This window comes from Ornithorhynchus anatinus, chromosome 1 (assembly GCF_004115215.2).
Source record: "Ornithorhynchus anatinus isolate Pmale09 chromosome 1, mOrnAna1.pri.v4, whole genome shotgun sequence".
Lineage (NCBI taxonomy): Eukaryota > Metazoa > Chordata > Mammalia > Monotremata > Ornithorhynchidae > Ornithorhynchus > Ornithorhynchus anatinus.
The window spans coordinates 65,065,252-65,089,196 of NC_041728.1; the positions used below are offsets into that span (position 1 = coordinate 65,065,252).

Below are 23,945 nucleotides of genomic sequence, written 5' to 3' on the forward strand. Positions count from 1 at the left end.
GCTGAGTGAGGCAACTGGTGACCGCCTCCTTCCCGTGACTCTCAGAGGCCCCTGCTCCTGAGACATCCTGTGCACGCCAGGCCACGGAGACTTAAGTCGCAGGACCGCATCCCTCGACCTCTTTCTTCATCACGGCCGAGTGAATCCACTGGAATCTGCTACCTCTCTAGTGGGACATCCAGAGCCCTCGGCATCCCCCTCACCGGACCACCAAGCAGCCTCCCTAGGACACCCCACCAGCTCTCCTCTGCGTCACTGAGGGGCCTTCCTCCCGACCCACCTTGCACCACCCTGGTGGGATACAGAAGAGCAGCCACGGTGTGGTGGCACCTCTACAAAGTCTCAGAAAGACTGTAGCAACTGTGAGGAGCCTGAAATTCTGTTCCTCCTGCCACGATACCCAAGATTTCTTTCTATTTTGTATATCTGTCCATGTTTATATGTATCTTGGTGTTTTGACTCATCGCTCCTTGTGTGTCTGTCCCCAGTCTCTTCTCCCCCCCTTGCATTTTTTAATGGTATTTATTAAGCATTTATTATGTGCAGGGCATCATCATAAGCGCTGGGATGGTTCAGGTTATACACAGTCCATGCCCCACATGGGGCTCACAGTCTTAATCCCCATTTTACAGATGAGGGAACTGAGGCACAAAGAAATGAAGTGACTCACCCTAGGTCACGTAGCAGACAAGTGGCAGAGCCAGGAAAAGAAACCAGGTCCTTCTGACTCCCAGGCTCTTGCTCTATCCACTAGGCCACACTACTTCTTAGCTTCTTAGACTGTGATCCCATTGAGGGCCAGAGATTGCATCTAAAGCCCGCCTGCATATTCATTCTTTTCCGAGCGCTTAGTATGGTATCCTGCACACAACAGTAGTATTGTAGTCACATTGCATTCTCCCAAGCATTTAGTACAGTGCTCTTCATGCGGTAAATGTACAATACATAGCACTGACTGATTGATTGACTGAGAGCAGGAGTAGTAGAAGTCAAAGTATTTGTTAAGTGTTTCCTGTGTGGGAGTTCCCTGCATCCCTGAAGCTCATTATTTCCGTCCCAACCTTTACCTCCTCCACTGTGAGGCGCGAGACGGGTCTTAAGAAAGCGTCCTCCGTCCCCCATCCCCGTCCTGGGGCCAGTTTGAAAGGGAGAGGGACTCCTGGGAATGAGGCAAACCCCCTAGGCTCTGCACCACAGTCCAGGCCCGCCCTCGCTTACCACTTTGTGTTTAGGTTTCGTCGTCGACACCTCCATCTCCTCGGCCCCGGAATTGTCGCTGGGAGACCCGGACCTGAAATCCATCAACTCCTCCTCCTGCTTCTTGAGGCTGTCCGCCACCGTCTGGATAGCCCGGGTCCATTCTTCCCTGCAAGGGGCAGAGCCAGAGGAAGGAGTGACCGTCGGCCCGCACACAGCCCCGCTGTGCGGGACCGAGTGGGCGGGCTCTGAACCCCGCCCTATCCGAGCCGCTCCTCTCGGTAGCCTCCGGGCACACTCACGTGGTCCGCTATCCCTGCTCGTGCCCTTGCCTGGGAACTTGGGAAGCAGACACCTCTTGGGGGGCTTCCCCCACCTCAGCAACTATGGGCTTTAACATTGAGCGGATGCTTGATGGGTGACAAAATCCCCTGACACCTTCACCCAGCTCTCGGGGCTCTGAGCCGTCGGGCTCCTCCATCCTCTCTCAGGGATGGGCAGGGGGAAACCGAGGACTCCGGGATCCAGGGAGACTTAACCCGAGGAGATGGACTGTGATTGCCAACGTGGGCCAGGACCCCCTTAAGCAAAGCTGTTTGGTTACTTTGGTCTGTAAGCTCGTGCTCTCAAGCCTGGAATGGGCTGAAAGAGGGAAAAGCACCCAATCACCCTGCCCCCTCCTACCTTACCTCGCTGCTCTCCTACTTCATCCCAGCTTTCTAATGCCAACCTACTCGCTGTACCTCCATCTCGTCTATCTCACTGACGACCTCTCACCCACATCCTGCTTCCAGCCTGGAATGCCCTCCCTCTTCACATCCAACAGATAATTACTCTCCCCCGCTTCAAAGCCTTATTGAAGGCACATCTCCTCCAAGAGGCCTTGCCGGACTAAGCCCTCCTTTCCTCTTCTCCCACTCCCTTCTGCGTCACCCTGATTTGCTCCATTTATTCACCCCTCCCTCAGCCCCACAGCACTTATAGAAGTAACCATCATTTACTTATTTACATTAATGCCTATCTCGCCCTCTAGACTATGAGCTCGTTGTGGGCAGCGAACGCGTCCACCAACTCTGTTTATACTGTACTCTACCAAGTGCTTGGTACAGTGCTCTGCACATGGTAAGCACTCAATAAATACGAATGAATCATTGGGAAAGCTTAGGCTTGGTTTAGACATATAAATGTCGGTTATTTTTCTCTATTTGTCTCCCTCCAGACTGTAAGTTCTCCCTCCAGACTGTAGGTTCCTGGGGGCAAGGATTAGCTTTGATTTGTAGTTTTAAAATATTCTCTAGTGTCTAATACAGTACTCTGTGCCAAGTAGGTGTTCAACAGATTAGTCATCGTAATAATACTCCAATATATTAGAGTGTATGCTCCTTGAAGGCTACTGTTATTATAGCTTAGTAGAGCCCCCTGCACAGGGCAGGTGTCCACTACAGCACCCTGTCCACAATGGGTGCCAGGGACACGCCCTGCATACAGTTGGTACTCGGTGAATATCAACGTTGACAACGATGGCGATGACTTTATAGAGAAATCTCTCCCCAGCCACCTCTCACTCTTTTTTTGAATGGTATTTGTTAAGCGCTTACTACGTGGCAACCACTGATCTAAGCCCTGGGGTAGGCACAAATTCACCAGTCTCAGTTTGTCTCTGGGGAATTGCGAGGACTGGAATCCACGGAGACCCCAAAAACCTCATTTTGGATTCTAGCGTCACCCTCCTTCTCCTCTCTCCCTGCCACCCCCAGGGCTGGGTCTTCTCTTGGGGTCTCTCCGCAAGCCCCTCTAGCAGTTCTGGGCTCCAGTGATCCTGGGCAAGGAGGGCTGGGAACCCAGGAGGGCTGCCCATCTCCTACCCCTCCGATCACAGCTGTTGCCCTCTGCCCCCCAAGGGATAGGGCCCAGTGGATGGGAGGGAGAGAATCAGAGAGGCTTTGAGTGTGGGCACAGGGACGGGCTTCCATCTGGCCGCTCCACCCTGAGACCAGGAGGAAACTAACCTCTCTTCGGGGGTCTCCACGTGGAAGGTTCTCTCGATGACTGTGGTCCACTGCAGACATCTGATGATGAAAGTGTTGGGCTTGGGACGCTCCGTCTTCATCAGCTGGCACTCTAATAAAGTCGGGGAAGAGAGACCCAGGGCTGAGTATTGTAATCGCATTTGCCTCGGTTCAAATCTTGGTGTTCCCTACTTTGGGACAGTCCGGGACGATGTGCCGGGCTGACAAAAACCTAAACTGTTTGGCCCGGGAGAGGCGGGAGCCTTGCAGACAGGAAGTCCCCAGTCCCACAAGCCGCTCCCGCCTCAGTGCCTTATGAGGACGAATGTCAGCTCTAGACTCTAAGCTCATTGTGGGTAGGGAATGTGTCTGTTTATTGTTGTATTGTACTCTCCCAAGTGCTTAGTACAGTGCTCTGCACACAGTAAGCACTCAATAAATACGATTGACTGAAAATGAATGAAAGCTGGGCCAGGGCGGGGCAGAGAGAAAGGACCAATGGGCGTGCTGACCCAGCCTTTTCCAAGACCACGCTGGCCACTGAGTTCAAGGACACCAAAATCCAGCACAGATCACAGATCCGGGAGTCAGGAGAGCTGGGTTCTATTCTCAGTTCTGTCGCTTGCCTGCTGGGTGACCTTGGACAAGTCGCTTAACTTTTCTGGGCCTCAGTTTCTTTGTCTGTAAAATGGGGACTCAATACTTGTTCTCCCTGCTACTTAGACTGCAAGCCCCAGGCAGACTGGGGATTGTGCCCAAGTTGATTATCTGGTATCTACCTCACGCTTAGCACAGTGTTTGGCACACAGTAAGCACTTATCAAATTCCACAATTGGGGTTCTTCCCAGGATCCAGAACACCTCTGGTAGCTACTCCATGCTTAGCACAGTGCTTGGCACCCAGTAAGCGCCTAACAAATTCCACAATTGGTGTTCTTCCCACAACCCGGAACACCTCTGGAATCCCAGCCCATTAGACGGAATTGGTACTGGATTCCCATTCCCGACACATCGCCTCTTGGGTCTGGAAAGGGCAGCTAAGCTTCTCCTTATAAACTTTGCCATTTTCACATGTGAAAATCACCACACCCATGGAGACGCATCTGCCCGCACGCGTGCACCCATGCGTTCCACCCGCAAAAAACTGTGTGAGGGCTCCTAGGGGCAGGAATGGAGACCAGGGCAGAGGATGGGGGAATTCGGAGGGGAAAAAGATCGATCCCTGAGCAGGGGAACAATTTCTGTGGGTGCTCGCCAGCTCGTTTCTCAGGGCGAAGCCCGGTTGGAGCCTCCGAGGGTCGAGAGGGAAAAGATTTCCACCAATCGCGTCCCCAAAACTCTATGCCGGCAACCCGCAAGGCTTGGCAGGATCGGGAACGGGCCAGGGGTGGGTGGGTTGTGGGGGGGCAGAGGGGGCGGAAGCAACGGCTCAGGAATCCCTCCCGGCTGGCCGGCCCGCCCTCCCTCCCGCCTGCTGGCTGGGGCAGTGCCCTCTGGATGGGTCGTTTAGCATTTGAAAGTAAATGTTTGGAATTCCAGCTGCAGTTCGCTAGCAACCAGGCAGCCGAGAACCGCTGAGGCGTCCAGGAAAGAGGTACATGAGCAAAGCGGCCCTGGCTGGGCTCAGGACGGGGGCCACAGACAGGTGACCACACGGATCGGGGCTGGGGAGAGAAGGAGTGGGGAGGTGTCTCCCAGGCCCGGGTCCGGCCCATTTCCAAGCCCCAGGCTCAGAGGGGCAACTGGACAGGCTGACGGGATTCATTTGGGTGTTTCAGCTCATGGCATGTCCCTGACCAAGAGGGGAGAGAGGACAACAAAGAAGGGGAAGCTCTGCCGTTACTGCTCCCAGCTCAGGACTGAAACAAACAGAACCCACGCTGGCCTCTACCCCACCTAAACAAACAGCTCCGTCCACAGAGAGAACCTTCCTCGGAGTGTCGGCGGCCAGCAACGACGAGAAGCGGGCCTGGGAATCAGAGGACCTGGGATCTCATCTCAGCTCCGCTACTTACTTGCCTGCTTGCGCAAGTCACTTAACTCTACTGGGACTCTGTTTCCTCATCTGTGAAATGGGGATTCAATACCTGTTCCGCCTCCCCCTTGGACTGCGAGCCCCAGGTGGGCCAGGGACTGTATCTGACCTGATTATTTTGTATCTACCCAGTGCTCAGTGCAGTGTTTGGCACACAGTAAGCACTTAATACCAAAATTATTATTTTGGTGGCGCAAAGGTGTGGGGAAGAAAGGAGTCCAACAGAGGATGAGAGGGGTGGAGCTGGAGAGACAAAGAGCAGGGCAGGAGAGAGAGTCACCAGGGAGGGTCAACACATCCATTTTACCTCCACAAAGTTGACTCCGCTATCGTGAAATCTGTCTCAATAAACAAATAAATGGGTTAACAGAGCTATATCATTCCCTTAAGATGGATTGAAGACACAATTCTGTGTAGTTCGGGTAAAAATTATCAATCTTAGTGAGGGAAGCAATCCCTCATTTAGAACACTGCTCCACTGAGAAAACGGGTTCCAACATGAGAGACTTTGACTCGACCCAGTTTTCAGGAAAGAATCGAGTCATAAATCCCAAGCTGCCCGCAGGAGGGGGAATTCACAGCCCTTGCCTTCGAGTGGCTGCCAATCTGATGGGGGAGACAACGCTCTCATGCCCGTTCATGTACACGCACACCCACGCACACATTACTGGGGACTAGACTGTAAATCCCTTCTAGACTGTACGCTTCTTGTGGGCAGGGAACCTGTTTATTGTTGTATTGTACTCTCCCGAGCGCTTAGTACAGAGCTCTGCATACAGTAAATGTTCAATAAGTATGGCTGACTGCCTGGTTGAGGGAGGGACAAAGAGAGGAGAAGACTTGGGGAACTTCTGCTCTCTCCCTTCCACCCTGCTGGTCTTTTCTGGCAGACCACAGAGGGCAAGACCCCCCACAGGACCTGGGGGATGGTGGCTAATGGGTTTTATCAGGAGGTGGACTGTGCCCCCCATCTCTATCTGTACTGGTATTTCATTCATTCATTCAATAGTATTTATTGAGCGCTTACTATGTGCAGAGCACTGTACTAAGCGCTTGGAATGTACAAATCGGCAACAGATAGAGACAGTCCCTGCCCACTGACGGGCTTACAGTCTAATCGGGGGAGACAGACAAAAACAATAGCAATAAATAGAATCAAGGAGATGTACATCTCATTAAGACGATAGCAATAAACAGAATCAAGGTGATGTACATCTCATTAACAAAATAAATAGGGTAATGAAGATATATACAGTTGAGGGGACGAGCACAGTGCTGAGGGGAGGGGAATGGAGAGAGGGGGAGGGGCAGAGGGAAAGGGGGGGAAAGGGGACTTAGCTGAGGGGAGGTGAAGGGGAGGTAGAGGAGCAGCAGAGGGAGCAGAGGGAAAAGGGGAAGCTCAGTCTGGGAAGGCCTCTTGGAGGAGGTGAGCTCTCAGTAGGGCTTTGAAGAGGGGAAGAGAATTAGTTTGGCGGAGGTGAGAAGGGAAGGCATTCCAGGACAGCAGGAGGACGTGGCCGAGGGGTCGACGGCGCACACGAACGGCGGGATAGGCGAAAAGGGGGTGGGGGAGGTAAGGGGACGGACTGACTGTGAGGAGGTGGGCGGCAGAGAAGCAGAGCGTGCCGGGTGGGGAGTAGAAAGAGACAAGGGAGGAGAGGTAGGAGGGGGCAAGGTGATGGACAGCCCTGAAGCCTAGAGAGAGAAGTTTTTGTTTCCTGCGAGGTTGATAGGCAACCTTCTTAAGCACCTATTGTATATGCCAGGCACCGTACTAAGTGCTGGGGTAGATACAAGCTAATTGAGTTGGGCACAGTCCTTGCACCACATGGGGCTAATAGTTTTAATCACCACTTTACAGATGAGGCAATGGAGGTACACAGAAGTTATGTGAATTGCCCGAGGTCCCCCAGCAGACCAGTGTCAGAGCCAGAATTGGAATCTAAGTCCTCTAACTCCCTGTGCTCTTCCCATTAACCAATGTTGTTTCCTCACTCCTGATTCCAGCATCTGGGACAGACTCCCTCGATCCAAAGCATTCTGGTCAACTTCTCCCAGTACCGGAGAGACCAAGAGACCCCACTCCTTCCCTCAACCCACCACTTCCTCCCTCTCTTTATATCTGACAATGACTCTCCCCATATTTAGAGCCTTATTGAAGGCGCAGCTCCTCCAAAAGGCCTTCCCTGACTAAACCCTCATTTCCTCTTCTCCCATTCCCTTCTGCGTCGCCCTGACTTGCTCGCTTGATTCACTGCCCGCCCTCAGCCCCAAAGCACTTACGTCCATATCCGTAATTCATTTATTTACATCAACGTCTGTCTCCCCCTCTAGACTGTATGCTCTCTATGGGCAGGAAACGCGTACAATACTGCTACACTGTACTCTCTCAAGCACACGGTACAGTGCTCTATACCCAGTAAGCGCTCAATAAATATGACTGCTTGACTGATTTTGATACTCAGCTGGGAGGAAGCAGGAGTTGGTGGACAGCTGGCAGGGCTGGCAAACAGGACACCAGGATTCTAACTAGCCCCCGTTCTGCCTCTGACCAACCCACAGATTCTGTATTTCAGTTCTCCCATCTGTACCATGGGGAAGAATTTTCCGCCATCCCGGCAGCATGCTGGGAGTCAATGTGGCCTAGTGGAAAGACCTACGGTCTGGGAGTTAAGAGACCTGCGTTTCGGTCCCATCACCCTATATCATCTTGGGCAGGCCACTTTATCCTCTCTGAGCACAGGCTCTGTAAATTGGGGAAAACGATCCTTGCTGTGCAACCTCAGGGATGTCTCTTAATCAATCAATTGCATTTACTGAGCGCCTACTGTATGCAGTTTGCTATAATAATGATAATGGTACTTGTTAAGCACTTACTGTGTGCCAAGCACTGTTCAAAGTCCTGGGGTAAACACAAGTTAATCAGGTTGGACACAGTCCCTGTCCCACACGGTGCTTGCAGTCTTGATTCATGTTTTACAGATGAGGGAACTGAAGCCCAGAGAAGTGAAGTGACTTGCCCAAGGTCACACAGCAGACATGTGGCGGAGTCAGGATTAGAACCCAAGTCCTTCTGACCCCCAGGCCTGCGCTCTATCCACTAGGCCAGTCTGTGCTCTATCCACTAAGCCACACGCTTGGGAGAGTACAAATATAAAAGAGTTGGGTAGACACGTTTCCTGCTTACAGTCCATCCTTGACTTCTCTGGGTCTCTGATTACTCCTCAATTAATGGCAAGATAATTCCTGGATCCCCCTACCTTGGCGATGCTGCGGGAACACCGAGAGGGAATGAATGTAAAATCGCTCCGGGAAAATAAAAGTATTCTAAAGATTCTGGGCGGGATGCTGCTCCCCTCGTCCTCTTGGAGGAGAGGGCTCGGGGAAACCTAAAATACCATAGAAACGCAAGAACTCAACGAATCCCGCAGCACATGAATGTAGCCTTCCCCGGGGACCAATGGACCCAGATGGCAACCGGTCTCCAGTGGTTCCAGTGGGCCTCCCTGGGGTGGTCGAGGGGGACGAGGGGGGGCCCTTCTCCGGGATGGGGTTCGGGCTCACTTCATTCCCGGCTGGAGCACCCCCGCCTGGATCTTCCCGCTCCGAGCCTTTAATTAGCCCATTTCCAGGACGTGACGGCGTGTGCCGGCATCTCCGGCTGCCGGATCCTCGGCTCCGCGGTTCACGCCTCATTTCCCGCTGAAATGATCAGCGCTTTTCCCTGAGTGAAAACCAGTGAGGAGCCCCAGCTCCCCCAACCCGTGTGCCGGGGACCACGGCCGCTGTGAGGGAGCGGGTGCCGATCCATGTGGGCCGGCGGTGGGGGACACCGGGCTGCCTCTGTCGGAGAACCCCACCGGCCGCCCACACCCGGACCCTCCTCCTTCCAGCTGGGCCGGGGACCACCGACTCCCACGCCCCTCACCCCCACCTTTGTCTCCTGCCGGCTCTGACCAGCGGGACCCCCAAAGGGGCGGCAGAGCCCTGGGGATGGAGCCGCCGGATCCCTCTTCCTGACCTCTCTTCCATGGGGAAATTAATTTTTCTTCATCTGCAAAGGAGGAAGAGTGACCCCAGATGGGTGGCCTGGGGGGCCTAAGTCCTGCATTGGGAGGGGCCTCAAAGGGCCATCTAATCCATCCCCCTGGCTCATGCCCTAACCCGACCCCGGTCGAAGGACCACCCACCCCCGGAAGGCCTCCAGCAGAGAAGTTCGACCCATCAGTAGCCCTCGCCAAGGATGGGCGACTCAAGAGGAAGGAAAGTGAGCCTACGGGGTCAGCCTCCAGCGGCTCATCGACCCCGTGCCGAGGGGTCCAACATCCTTCCCCTGGTCATGGCTGAGGTCCAGGGGTAATTAGAGGGAGATTTTTCCTCCAAATCAGCGTTTGGGGTCCCGATCCGGGTTCAGCTCACAGATCCAGCAATCTCAGGCACACGCCACAAGATGAATAATAGAGATCTGTCGGTTAATAACCGCTATAATTCACGCATGTCACGGAGGACGGATTTGTTCAGGGAACAATATGCCGTCTAATTACCCTGCTCAATCATAACGGAGCTTCCATCTCAGACGTGGGAGCAGCCGACCGTTGGTTCGCTCGCTCCTTCTTCCCCTGGGCCCCAGCGGGGGCCGCCGAGGGGATCCCAGAGATCAGGTGAGGCTGGTGGCCGGGGCCCAAGAAAAACGCGCCCGCATTCCTGGGTTGAGCTTCCTCCACAAGTCCGGGCTCAGCCTTCCTCCCGGAGGTACCCTGACCTCCTAGGGAAGGTGAGCCCTGGCGGCCATCCGGCCCAGCGCCGAAACTCTTGTCCGTTTGGCCACCTGAACAGTTGCCTTGATGGCCCCGACTTCAGCGGCCAGATCTGTGTTCGGGATCAGGGTGGATAGGGGGTGAGGGTTAGATCTTCTCCTCAAGAAAAGCGGCTTGCTTTCTGGAATGATTCCCACTGGGACCAACCCAGAGATGAGGAAATGGACGAGATGACCTTCTGCCCTCCCTCCCCAGACCACCTCTTCCCGAAATAGGGGAGTCTTTGAGAAGCAGCATGGCCTAGAGGTCTACAGCCCATGACTGGGTTCAAATCCCAGCTTCGACACTTGCCTGTGGTGTGACTTTGGGCAAGCCGATTAACCGCTCTGTGTCTCAGTTTCTTCATCTGTAAAATGGGTATAAGATACCTGTTCTCCCTTCTCCCACTTAGAGGGTCAGCCTCATGTGGGAGAGGGAAGCAGCAGTGGCTTAGTGGAAAGAGCCAAAGGGCCTGGGTTCTTAACCCTGGCTCCACCACTTGCCTGATCTATGACTTTGGGCAAGTCACTTGACTTCTCTGTGGCTCAGTTACTTCATCTGCAAAATGAGGATTCAATATCCATTCTCCCTCCTACTTAGACTCCAAGCCTTATAGGGCAGGGACTGTTTCCGGCCTGATTAACTTGTACCTACCCCAGTACTTCAAGGGGTGCCTGACACACAGTAAGCACTTGTGTTCCTCATTAGTACAGTGGTGAGTATCCCTACTTGTCAGGTGGGAGACCGGGATTCGATTCCCCAAAAGGGAGTGAGATAAACTTCCAATGCTTAGAACAGGGCTTGACACATAGTAAGCGCTAACAAGCTCACTGCGGGCAGGGAATATGTCTGTTTATGGTTAGATTGTACTCTCCCAAGAGCTCAGTACAGGCCCTCCATCCAGTAAGTGCTCAATAAATACGACTGAAAAGTACCACAATTATTATTATTATTCAATACCATTATATATAAAAAGGGAGAGTCTATATGATCATATTGCACGACCTTAGCAAACAGTGCTTGGCACAATTAAGCACTTTGCAAATACCACCCTTCCTTCTTTTTTCCACCAGGTCTCCAGCCGGCCCATTCTCCCCTGACCTAAAGTCGGGACCCCCAACCCAGCCTCTCGATCGGCAGTTGGGGACCAGAGGAAGCGGCAGGCAGCAGATGCTCTCAGCTTCATCCTGGCCGGTGGCGGGCGGCCGTGGTGTGGAGAGAGACTCCCCAGAGAGCTGATTTTGAAATGGAAGCCAGAGCCCGGGCAGGGAGAAGGAGAGGGAAAGGCTCCCTCTGGGGAGACACACTTAGAGGTAAATGGCCCAGCTACGGTTGGAGGGACACTTGGTAGGAGCCAAGAGGCTTTCTAGGTGTGACCACAGTTTCCTTTCCTCAATGGATGCCCTTCCCCACTGACTGTGGGGCCGCAGTGTTTTTTTCTAAGGTATTTGATAATAATTATGGCATTTGTTAAGCGCTTACTATGTGCCAAGCACTGTTCTAAGCACTGGGGTAGATATAAGGTAATCAGGTTGTCCCACATGGGGCTCACAATCTTCACCCCCCTCATTTTACAGACGAGGAAACTGAGGCATTGAGAAGTTAAGTAGCCTGCCCAAGGTCACACAGCGGACAAGTGGCGGAGCCGGGATTAGAACCCGCTTCCTCTGATTCCCAAGCCCGTGCTCTTGCCACTAAACCACGCTGCTTCTCTTACTATATGTCAAACACCGTTCTAAAGCGCTGGGGAAGGTATAAGTTAATTAGTCAGACATGTCCCTGCATGGGGGTCACAGTCTAAGTATGCGGGAGAACAGGTATTTAATGCCCATTCAACAGTTAATAATAATAATAATAATGTTGGTATTTGTTAAGCGCTTACTATGTGCCGAGCACTGTTCTAAGCGCTGGGGTAGACATAGGGGAATCAGGTTGTCCCACGTGGGGCTCACAATCTTAATCCTCATTTTACAGATGAGGGAACTGAGGCACAGAGAAGTTAAGTGACTTGCCCATAGTCACACAGCCAACAAGTGGCAGAGCTGGGATTCGAACTCATGAGCCCTGACTCCAAAGCCCGTGCTCTTTCCACTGAGCCACGCTGCTTCTCCAACAGTTGAGGAAGTTGAGGCCCAGAGGAGTGAAGTGACTTGTCCAAGGTCACACAGAAAGCAATCGGCAGAGTCGGGATTAGAATCCAAGTCCTCTGACTCTTAGTCCAGTAGGCAATGACGCTTCTCGTGGGTTGACGGGCCACTGGAAATGGAAAACGCGAACTAGGCAAGGCACTCGGAGATCAGCTTTCCTGTCAGCACCCAATGCTCCGGGATGAAAATTATCCAGCTGCAGAGAAGCCCCTCACAACCGACTGCAGGGAAAAGGTCATCTTGTCGGTCCTCCTGCCTCTGGGCAGGGAGATCCTGAAACCATCTAACAGAGATGGCTGCTTCTGGGGAAAGACGACCCTGATCCACCCTCACCCCCATTGCCTGCTATAACAGTTCCTTTCTTCCCCCCCAGTCTGCATCTTAAAGCACTGACAGAGAAAGCTTCTTCTCAAGTTGAACTTACATCCTTCTTGCTGATCCCATGTGTCCCCTGGGACATGTTGAAGCCTTGCTCACCATCCTCTCCCCCACCCCAAATCTGGAAGGGCACATTATGGATCCAGAGTCAAGGGAAGGGGTTCTGACTCCGTTTGCCCCCTAACCCCATTCATTCAATCGTATTTATTGAGCGCTTACTGTGTGCAGAGCACTGTACCAAGCGCTTGGAAAGTACAATTTAGCAATAGGTAGAGACAATCCCTACCCAACAATGGGCTCGTAGTCTAGAAATGGGACCCTAACACTCACCTGGCTGCCTGAAAGCAAGGCTGACACCTTCCCACCCTCAGACCTGAGCCATCCCCTCTCCACAGCCTGGCTCTAAGCCTCACCCCTCTGGCCTGCTCCTCTCCCACCAGACCCTCAGAGCTGCCAGAAGCGGCCCGCCCCCGTTCCAACCTCCCCACCTCCGGCCCCCCGCCCGTGTCTGCAAGGGCCCCAGGTATCGGCACCGTCTTTCTCGGAGCAGACCAAAGCAGGAAAGATGGTCCTGGGGCACAAGCACTAGTCCCGGGCTAGATTCCTCCCTGGGGTAGAGTGAAAGCCTCTACTGATGAGGGGGCGTGGATGGACAGAAGCAGCGTGGCCTGATGGATTGACCATGGGCCTGGGAGTCAGAAGGACGTTCTAGACTGTGAGCCCGTTGTGGGGAGGGATTGTCTCTACTTGTCACTGAATTGTACTTCCCAAGCACTTAGTAAAGTGCTCTGCACAGTAAGTGCTCAATAAATATAATAATGTTGGTATTTGTTAAGCGCTTACTTTGCGCCGAGCACTGTTCTAAGCGCTGGGGTAGACACAGGGGAATCAGGTTGTCCCACGTGGGGCTCACAGTCTTAACCCCCATTTTACAGATGAGGTAACTGAGGCACCGAGAAGTTAAGTGACTTGCCCAAAGTCACACAACTGACAACTGGCCAAGCCGGGATTCGAACCCATGACCTCTGACTCCAAAGCCCGTGCTCTTTCCACTGAGCCATGATTGAATAAGTGAATGAATGACCTGGGCTCTAATCCCAGCTCTGCCACGTGTCTGCTGTGTGACCCCGGGCAAGTCATTACACTTCTTTGGGCCTCAGTTACCTCAACCGTAAAATGGGGATAAAGAGTACGAGCCCCAACCTGATTAACTTGCATCTACACCGTTGCTTGGCACATAGTCAGTGCTTAACAAGTACCATTATTATTACTAGAATGGGGGACACGGGGCCTCTTCTCAGAGAGCCCGTCCCTGTTCCCCTGCAGGTGGGCCGGGGGCTCTCACCAAAACAGGACTTGGCCACCTGAGAAGCACACCTATCTCGCCACCGACCCCTCGCCTATATCCTCCCTCAGGCCTGGAACTCCCTCCCCCTTCACACCTGACAGATCACTACTCTCCCATCCTTCAAAGCCCCCGCTCCCCCCACCCCCCCCCCCGTAAAATCCCACCTCCTCCAAGAGGCCATCCCTGATAAAGGCCCTCATTTCCGCATCTGCCCTCTGCACTTGGCTGTGTTATCCCTCAAGCGCTTGATACTCACTTCAGCTCCACAGTAGTTATGTATGTACTTTTATTCTGTAAAATTTCTTCTGTATTATTTATTTTAATGTCTCTCATCCCCTGTAGACTGCAAATTCCTTGTGGGAAGGGATCACGTATAGCGTAGTGGCTAGAACGTGGGCCTGGGAGTCAGAAGGTCGTGGGTTCTAATCCAGGCTCAACCACTTGTCTGCAGTGTGACCTTGGGCAAATCACTTCACTTCTCTGGGGCTCAGCATTTGTAAAATGGGGATTGAGACTGTGAGCTCCGGGTGGGACAGATCCAACCCGATCTCCTTGTATCCACCTCAGTGCTTAGTACAGTGCCTGGCACAGATACCACAATTACTATTATTACCAACTCTGTTATAGTGTACTTTTTCCCAAACACTTAGTACAGTGCTCTGCACACAAATCCCAGCTCCGCCACTTATCTGCTGGGTGACCTTGGGTAGCTTGTATCTACCTCGACTATTAGAACGGTGCTTGACACTTAGTAAGCCCTTAACAAATAACATCATCATCCCCACAACACAGTAAGCGTTCAATATATACCATGAATTGATTGAGAGAGGGTGTCTGAGCGTGTTTGGAGTGGGGGGTGCACGCATGTGGATGAATGCAGATGAGTGTGTGGGTGTGCGCGTGAATGTGGTGTGAGTGTGTGAGGGTGAGAGTGACCACGATTATTCCCCGCACAACATGTTTTGTGCGGGTGGCTCCGCCCCCACCAGCACAAGACAAGGAGATGAGAAAGAAACTCTTCCTTCTTGGGAGAACTGCCCCCGACTCTCGCTCCCGGCCCCCCTCCCCAACGACAGTGGGGAGAGATCGTCGGACGCACGGACAGACGGCGGGCAGAAGAGGAATAAAGCCAGGGTCTAAAACAAGGAGGCACAGACCTGGAGCTGGGAGCGGGGAAGGGGGGCCTTGGGGGCCCTGGGGTCCGGCTTCCCTTCTCCGGCTCCCTGAGCCGAGGAACTCTGTTGGCAGGCGCAGCCCCTCTGAATCATACTTTCCGCCCGCTCCCACACTCCACAGTCTCCTGTCCCGCGAGCCCGGCCAACGGGGTTGTTTGTGCAGAGGGCTGAAACGCTGCCCAGATCCGGGAAGCTCCTTTCGGCCGCAATAATGGGGCGCTCTGGATTCCAGCGAACACTCCATCTTCCTGTTTTCCACTTCCCAACACAATGCGGGGCCGGTTCGGGGCCAAGCACCGGGACCCAGAAAGACTTTCGATTCTGCCCGCCGGGCCAGAGCCAGGCTCGGCCGGAGGACCCCGGACCTCTCTCCTGCTCGAAACAAAATGGGAAAGTATCTCCCGGTGTCCCCTAAACCGGGGTCTCCTGGGCCCTCCCGAAAATCTTCGGGACCCCTTGCCGACATCTTCCCGGGAACCTGGAGACAAACACGGGCCCGGAGGTTGAGGTCCATCGCCGGGAGACCCCCTCCAAAGCCACGGAGGGGCAGCCCCCGAACCAGATCCCCCGGGGAAGTCATCCGCCTGGCTCTCTTCGGCCCTGCCTGTCTCCAGGGGGAGAACCCATGCAGACTGGCCGCTGCTGGCCCTCTCTCCTGCTCACCTACACCAAACGGACTCTCTTGAGTATCTGTATTGTTTTCTGTGGTATTTGTTAAACGCCTACTATGTGCCAAGCACTGTACCAAGCACTGGTGTAGATACAAGTTAACTGAGTTGAACGCAGTCCCTGTCCCGCATAGGGCTCACAGTCTTAGTCCCCTTTTTCCAGATGAAGTAACTGAGCCCCGGAGAAGTGAAGTGACTTGCCCAAGACCACACCGCAGACAAGTGGTGAAGTCGGGATTAGACTCTACGTCCTTCTGACTCCCAGGTCTGGCCTCTAGCCACTTAGGCCAAAGATGGCAGTGGGAGGCAGGGAAAGGGGCAGAGAAGAAGGGGAGCAGCCATGTTGCTGGCAATACCGGGAGAAAAGGCATACCTCTTCTGCCTCCTCCTCCTTTCAGGCCCTCCCCCAAAGCCACCCCTCACTCCTGAGACTGGGGGCAGGGGGGCTAGCAGACCACCTTATTGCCAGACCCAGGGCACACTTGCATGCCGTACCCCTTGAGCCTTCTGAGATGCCCATCGGGCGACAACAGGAAGGGAGGCGGGGGGCGTTTGCCCCAGCTCGCCTTCCCTGCAGGTGACTGGAGACATCACCCCCCGACCCCAATGTCTCCACTTGGGCTCACGAAGAAGAGCTGCCCCTGCCCCTTTCAGGGCACGCAGGGCTGGCTAAAAGCAAACACACGCTCAGGAGAATGTGGGGTCCCCCAACCACCGGAGAGGACAAGTGGTCCCGGAAACCTGGGCTCCCAGGACTCTAACTCCCCCAGACCCAGAGGTACTAGGCTGTTGTGGAGAGGGAATGTGTCTACCTTATTGTTCGTTCATTCATTCAAGTTGTACTGCACTCTTGCAAGCTCTTAGTACAGTGCTCTGCACACGGTAAATGCTCAATAAATACGATTGACTGACTCTGATCCCGATTCTCCTCCAAGAGGCCTTCCCTACTAAGCCCCCCTTTCCTCTTCTCCTTCTCCCTTCTGCATCGCCCTGACTTGCTCCCTTTATTCATCTCCCCTCCCAGCCCCACAGCACTTATGTACGTATCTGTAATTTATATATTTATATTGGTGTCTATCACCCCTTCTAGACTGTGAGCTCATTGTGGGCAGGGAATGTAGCTATTATATTGTTATATTGTATTCTCCCAAGCGCTTGGTACGGCGCTCTGCGCACAGTAAGTACTTAATAAATACGACTGAATGAATGAATGCATCGGCCCAAGCCCGCTGAGGTCCCCAGCATCGAGCAGGAGAGTGGCTGTCCCTCAAGGCTGTGGGACAACCAACTGGGGCGGGTGAGTGGACATAGGACTTACGGGCCACGGAGAAGTTGTTCAAGGGAGACTCTCGCTGGTCCACGTCTTGCGGCCGCTCTTTGTAGCCAATGAAGGTCCCGTCATTCTTCAGCAGAAAATACCTCGGCCTCCACGTTTTGATGTACTCTCCTGGAAAAGAGCCAACAGAGGACATGGAGATGGATAAGCCTAGGAGGGGAAGGCCGAGCCCTCGGACGTTTTATTTACACCGGATGAACCACGGGGATTTTTTTTTTTTTATATAAGCAAAGGTCGGTCAGAAACTTTTCCATCCCGCCGCCAGCAGCTCGTAAACACCCTGCTTGGGAACGACCTCCTCACGTCTTCCGAAATCCAAGCCGACCATCCTACATCTCTTCCCGGGGCTTAGCGTGGCACTCGGCACATAGTAGGCACTTACCTAATGCCATATTTAGTAACCAATCAATCGACAGGATTGAACACTGTGTGTAGAGCACTGTACTACGCGCTTGGGAGAGTACAACACATACGAGATGGAAGACACATTCCCTGCCCACAAGGAGCTCACAGTCTAGAGGGGGGAGACACACATTCATACACTGTAAGCTCGCTGTGGGTAGCGAATGTGTCTACCAATTCTCTAACACCATATTCTTCCAGGGACTTAGGAAAGTGCTCTGCACAAAGTAAGCACTCAATAAATACGATCGACTGATTAAATTACGGCTATGTACAGAAGTGCCGAGAGTGGGTGAATACCAAGTGCTCAAAGGGCACATATCCAAGTGCATTTGTTAAGCACCTAACTATGTTCTAAGCGCTGTTCTAAGCGCTGGGGTAGATACAAGGTAATCAGGATGTCCCATGTAGGGCTCACAGACTTCATCCCCATTTTACAGATGAGGGAACTGAGGTCCAGAGAAGTTAAGTGACTTGCCCAAAGTCACATAGCTGACAGGTGCCAGATGTGGGATTAGAGCCCACGACCTCTGACTCCCAAGCCCAGGCTCTTTCCACAAAGCCATGCTGCTTCTTAATAACTGCATTATTATTGTCATCGTCATTATTGTGTTATTATTGTTGTTATTATTATTCACACAGCCAACTCTTAGTTATCTACAGTCCTGGGGCCTGGGAAAACACAGAAAACTGCAGATAATGCACCTAAGCCCCTTCACTTCCCATCCCCGCCGCAACGCCGGCCCCTCTAGACTGTGAGCTCGTTGTGGGCAGGAATGTGTTTGTCGTTATAGTGTACTCTCCCAAGCGCTTAGTACAGTGCTTTGCACACAGTAAGTGCTCAATAAACACGAATGAATGAATGGATGAGTCTTTCCCCAGAGCCACTAGGGAACAGCGAGAGAGATCAATTCCATTTCTCCACCGCGACCTCGCCAGGGGAATGCTGTCGAGAGGGGAAACGGGCAGACGGCCGAGGGAGGAAGGAGAGGGGAAAAGCCGGAAGCCCAGATGACCCGCCCCCAGCTCTCGGGGAGCTGACGATCACGCGGGGAAGCTCGGAGGACCGAGACAGTTGTCTGGTGTGTGCGGAGGAAACCCCCGCAGCCCCTGGAATCCCCCTCTCCAAGCTGCTCCGTCCAAACCCGGAACGCGCCGTAGGCACCAGATGTTTCGAGCCGCGCCTCAAGACGGTGAGCGGATTCCCGCGTTTGGCGGCGGACGGGCTCTCCGAAGGTAAACGGTTTCACGCCCGCAAGTTTCCGTTTGAGTTTCGCTGCATCTGTCTTGGATCCGTCGGAACATTTAAAAGCGCCAGAGCAGATGTCCTCTGTGTTATTGCAGCTATTGTCATTTTTCATACTGACACGTGGGGAAAATCTTCATTTTCATTTTGCAGAGCAAGTAGTTTCAACAACAGAGGACAACTGACAAATTGGCTCCCGGTCCGATCGCACCGGTCACTCTTCCAGCAGGGAAGTTGGAGGCCCAACAGATCTGGCACCTCTCCCTGCTTTGGACTGGAAGCTCAATGTGGGCAGGGAACGTGACCACCAACTCTGTTCTACCGCACTCTCCCAGACATTTAGTGCGTACAGTGCTCAGTGTACGCTCTCAATAAAACAGCACTGAAGTAACTCCACGTCACCCGGCCAGGGGCCGAAAGCGGTCGACTGAGCCGGTAGTCTGCCCCGGTCGGGGCCGCACTCGTGTATGAGTTGGACGGAAGAAAGCTCCAAACCCCGGATTTTGGACAGCCTGCCAGCCCTTGGGGTCGCCTTGTTAGTGATCTTGCCGGGCGGAGCAGGGACTGGGGGCCAGAAAATAATGGTGGGCTTGTTAAGCGCTTACTATGTGCCAAGCACTGTACTAAGCACTGAGCTAAGAGGTAATCAGGTCAGTCCCAGTCCCAGTCCCACATAATTATAATAATTTTGGTATTACTCTGTGCCATTCATTCATTCATTCATTCAATAGTATTTATTGAGCGCTTACTATGTGCAGAGCACTGTACTAAGCGCTTGGGATGAACAAGTCGGCAACAGATAGAACACTGCACTAAGCACTGGCATGGATAAAAGCAAATCAGGTTGGACACAGCCTTTGTACTACATGGGGCTCCCAGGCTCAATTCTCATTTTACAGATGAGGTGCCTGAAGCCCAGAGAAGTTAAGTGACTTGCCCAGGGTCACATAGGAGACACATGGTGGAGCCCGGATTAGAACCCACGACCTTCTGACTCCCAAGCCCGTTACCCTATCCGCTATGCCACGATGCATCTCTCACAGTCCAAGTAGGATGGAGAACAGGTATTTGATCTCCATTTTACAGATGAGGAAACTGAGGCCTCCACCCCAACAGGCCGGATGTCTGTGAGAATGGAGGTCAAGATCTGGGGCTTTGGGGCCAGCTGGAGCCAGAAGGCATGGGAGCGGCAGGTCCAGAGGCAGGGCCAAGGAGTATGCTTACATATATATAAGCATACATATATATATATATACATATATATATATACATATATATATGTATATATGTGTGTGTGTGTGATTATGCTTGGCTTAATTATTATTATCCTTAATTGAGTTATTTAATAATAATGTTGGTATTTGTTAAGCGCTTACTATGTGCAGAGCACTATTCTAAGTGCTGGGGGAGATACAGGGTCATCAGATTGTCCCACATGAGGCTTACAGTCTTAATCCCCATTTTACAGATGAGGTAACTGAGGCACGAGTGACTTGCCCACAGTCACACAGCTGACAAGTGGCAGAGCCATGACCTCTGACTCCCAAGCCCGGGCTCTTTCCACTGAGCCACGCTGCTTCCCTGCTGCTTCTCCACTTGGGTTTGCTGTTTTTATCTCTTCTCCTGTTCAGGCGTCCATTGTCCCCTCAAACATTGCCGCCTGTCTCCCCGGTCAGCCTGGTGTAGAGGGAGCGTAGCGGCGTGGGCTCTGTTCGGCGGGATGGAGATGACGGCCTGCTGGTCCCGCTGGGCCGGAAGCTTCGGTCCGTCGGGGCCAACGCTACATGATCACCCATCTGGGAGTCAGGGAGGAGGCACGACTGACGCGAGGTGGGGTACAAGGGTGGCCCGGTGCAAGCTGGGGTACGGAGGCGGCGAAGACGAGAAGAGGGCCAGGCCAGAGAGAGAGAAAATGGAAGGAAAGGGAAACCCCAGGGCCGGGAATCCATCTCCAGGGAGAACATCCAAGGGGTAGACGACAGAACTGTGGGCTACTGTGGACTGAGCTCCATACTGAGTGTCTGCTGTGGGCTGAGCATTGTACTGGGCACCTACCGCGGGCCGAGCGCCAAACTGAGAGTCTACCGGGGGCCGAGCTTCGGACTGGGTTTCTCCTGTAGGCCAAGCGCTGTACTGGGTGTCTACTGTGGACTGAGCATCATATTGGGCATCTCCCATGGGCCGAGCGCTGTACTGCGAGTTTACTGAGGGTCAAGCCCTGTACCACGCACCTACGGTAGGAGCGGTGAATACATCCAATCCCCGAAGTGGCCATTGAGGGATATCAGGGGGAAAAGAGAGAAGTGAATGGGCATGGGGGTGGAGAGGCTTCCTGGAGGAGCTGGAATTTCCAAAGGGATTTGAGGATCAGGAGGGAAGCGTCCCTTTGGATGGGATAAAGGACATAAGAGGCCCGATTCCGGCTGCGCTCTGGGAACCGAGGTCCTCACAGCACAACGCAAAGTGCGTCAGAACCCCAAGAGTCACAGCGCCAGTCAGCCGGCTGCTCCCTGCCACCTCCCCCTCTCCCATCCCCCAGCGGGCCCTTCCCACTACACAGTACTGCATGAGATCATGCCTCAGAGGTTCTAAATCCTTGACTGTCCCGGGGACATTTCCCCCAAATCAGGACCGGATCGGGCTAGACTCCGTTCCACCTGGTTCTGCTGTTCCCACATTGCGCATGGCTCCAGGCCCTGCCCAGACAGGGGGTAGGCTGGGCTGGCCACTGGTCAGCGCCCTCAGCCATGGGACAAAATCCTCCTCCTCCTCCTCCTATAAGCATCGGTCTCATTTGCCTCCCTGGAGTCATTCATTTCAAAGCAATATCTTTTTTTAAATGGCATTTGTTAAGCGTTTACCGTGTGCCAGGCACCGTACTAAGTGCTGGGGTCAATAAACTCGTTGTGGGAAGGGAATGCGTCCTTTTGCTGTTATATTGTACTCTTCCAAGCACTTCAGTATAGTGCTCTGCACACAGTAAGCGCTTGATAAATACAACTGACTAAATAACAAGATAATCAGGTTGGACACAGTCCCGGTCCCACATGGGGCTCATGGTCTTAATCCCCATTTTACAGATGAGGTATCTGAGGCACAGAGAAGTTAAGAGATTTGCCCAGGGTCACACAGCAGACAAGCGGCGGAGCCGGGATCTTGCCTTCAGCGCTGGAGAGCCCAAGCCGGTGTTACTGATGACGGCGCAACGCCCCCCTACACACACGTTTTGTCAGACTACCCACAATCACCAGTCCTGCTGAGGGAAACCAAGCGATTTCTCTTGGAAATAAATTCCCAAACAGTTGTTATATTTAAACACGATCTAGAAACTGAAGCCCTAAAAATAGTCTGGAGGGCGCAGGACTTGAAGTGGAAATTGAACCAAACCGTTTCTGGGATAGATGTCTGTCGGCTCTTTCTCTAGGAGAGGTAATTGGAAACAGGTTCCAGACAGTTTGGGCAGATCCATGGATGGGAGGTCCAGGTCGGGTCAGGGATGGAGAGAGAGTTAGGGATGTTGGACGGTTCATTCTGGGTCATCGGAGGCACAATCAGGGATGTAAAGGGGACAGTTCGGGGTGTTGGATGACCCATGCTGGGTCACTGGAGGGAGGGTCAGGGATGGAAAGGGGAGAGTTGGGGGGTTGTAGGAATCACTGGATCAATGGAGGGACAGTCGGGGATGGAGAGGGGAGTTTAGGGTGTTTTATGGTGTTATTTGGATCACTTGGGGGAGAGTGGAGATGAGGCAGGGAGAGTTAGGGGCGTTGGATGGTACATACTGGGTCACTGGAGGGAAAAGTCAGGGATAGAGGGAAGATATTGGGCTGTTGGGTGGTCTGTGTTGGATCACTAGAGGAAGAGCTGGGGATGGAGAGGGGAGAGTTAGGGGTTTTGGATGGTCCACGCTGGGTCAGTGGAGAGAGAGTCAGGGAAGGAGAGGGGAGAGTTAACAATGCCAGATGGTCCGTGCTGGGTCACTGGAGGAAGAGTCAGGGACGGAAGGGAAAGAATTAGAGATGCTGGATGGTCCACTCCACCAATGAGGGTGAGTGTCCAGGAGGACATTCAGCACATAGTTCCTCCAAGCAAGTTGTGCCCTTGGTGGAGATGGAGTCCTGGGCTCCACGATCATTGCCCAGAGTCTTATTTAATAGCCAACGTTCTAATCCACTGTTCAGTTTCTATTTTCTCTGGGGACTGATGCTCCTGTGACAGTGACTCAATTTCCTTTTCTTCATTTAGGCTATTCTGATGCTTTGGTCACTTCATCCCAAGCCTGTCCAGCTTTCTTCAGCTTCCTCTCTGCCCCAGAAAGCTCAACCACAAAGGGAAAGCTGACCTTTCTGCCACCATTAACCGTGTCGGTTAAAAGATAAACCAAGCTCAAAATACCCTACTCCAACCCCAACTCTACATTTTGGGGGAAAGGGGACTAAATGTATAACTATATCTTCTGTTGCTGGGTTCCAAGGACCCAAATAAAAAGGACCCACTCCTCCAGGAGGCCCTCTGTGATAAATCCATCATGGAATGGTCATAATAATAATTGTATTTGTTAAGCACTTACTAGGTGCCAGGCACTGTTCTAAGCACTGGGGTGGATACAGACAAATCACGTTGGACACAGTCCCTGTCCTATATGGATGGGGCTTACAGGCTCAATCTCCATTTTACAGATGAGGTAACTGAGGACAGAGAAGTGAAGTGACTTGCCCAAGGTCACACAGCTGACAAGTGGCTGAGCTGAGATTAGAACCCATGACCTTTTGACTCCCAGGCCCGTGCTCTAACCACTACGCCATGCTGCTTCATGCCACACCAGCTGACACCTCAGCATTCATAACCATTGACTACCCACCTATTTATTTATTTGATTTACTTTTTTTTTGCTTGTTTACCAATTACATCAATGGTGATGTTATTTTGCCTCTCGAACGTTTGACATTTGGGTTCCGCTGTCACTCCCTGCCCTCAAGGACTGGGAAGATGTCCCTTACTGCTTTTCTATGCTTTCAACCATCTGGCTGAGTGCTTTGCACAAGGCCAACCCCAGGACATGCTCTGCACACAGCCGACTCCTGGACATCGCTCTGCACACAGCCGACCCTGGGACGCGCTCTGCAAATGCCCGACCCCGGGACTCTGCTCTCCACATGGCCTGTCCGGGGACCCACTCTGCACATGGCCATCCCCAGGACATCACTTG

General features: G+C 53.0%; 1 protein-coding gene across 1 annotated transcript in view; it reads right to left on the reverse strand.

Moving 5' to 3' along the window:
- Positions 1 to 23,945, reverse strand: part of AKT1 (AKT serine/threonine kinase 1) — a 74,441-nt gene that overhangs the window by 18,202 nt on the left and 32,294 nt on the right. Inside the window, exons 3-5 of the mRNA XM_029067589.2 lie at positions 17,071 to 17,199; positions 3,207 to 3,318; positions 1,219 to 1,366 (exon numbers count right to left, since the gene is read on the reverse strand). Coding sequence (XP_028923422.1) covers positions 1,219 to 1,366; positions 3,207 to 3,318; positions 17,071 to 17,199 — 389 coding nt within the window. The remainder of the gene's footprint in view (positions 1 to 1,218; positions 1,367 to 3,206; positions 3,319 to 17,070; positions 17,200 to 23,945) is intronic.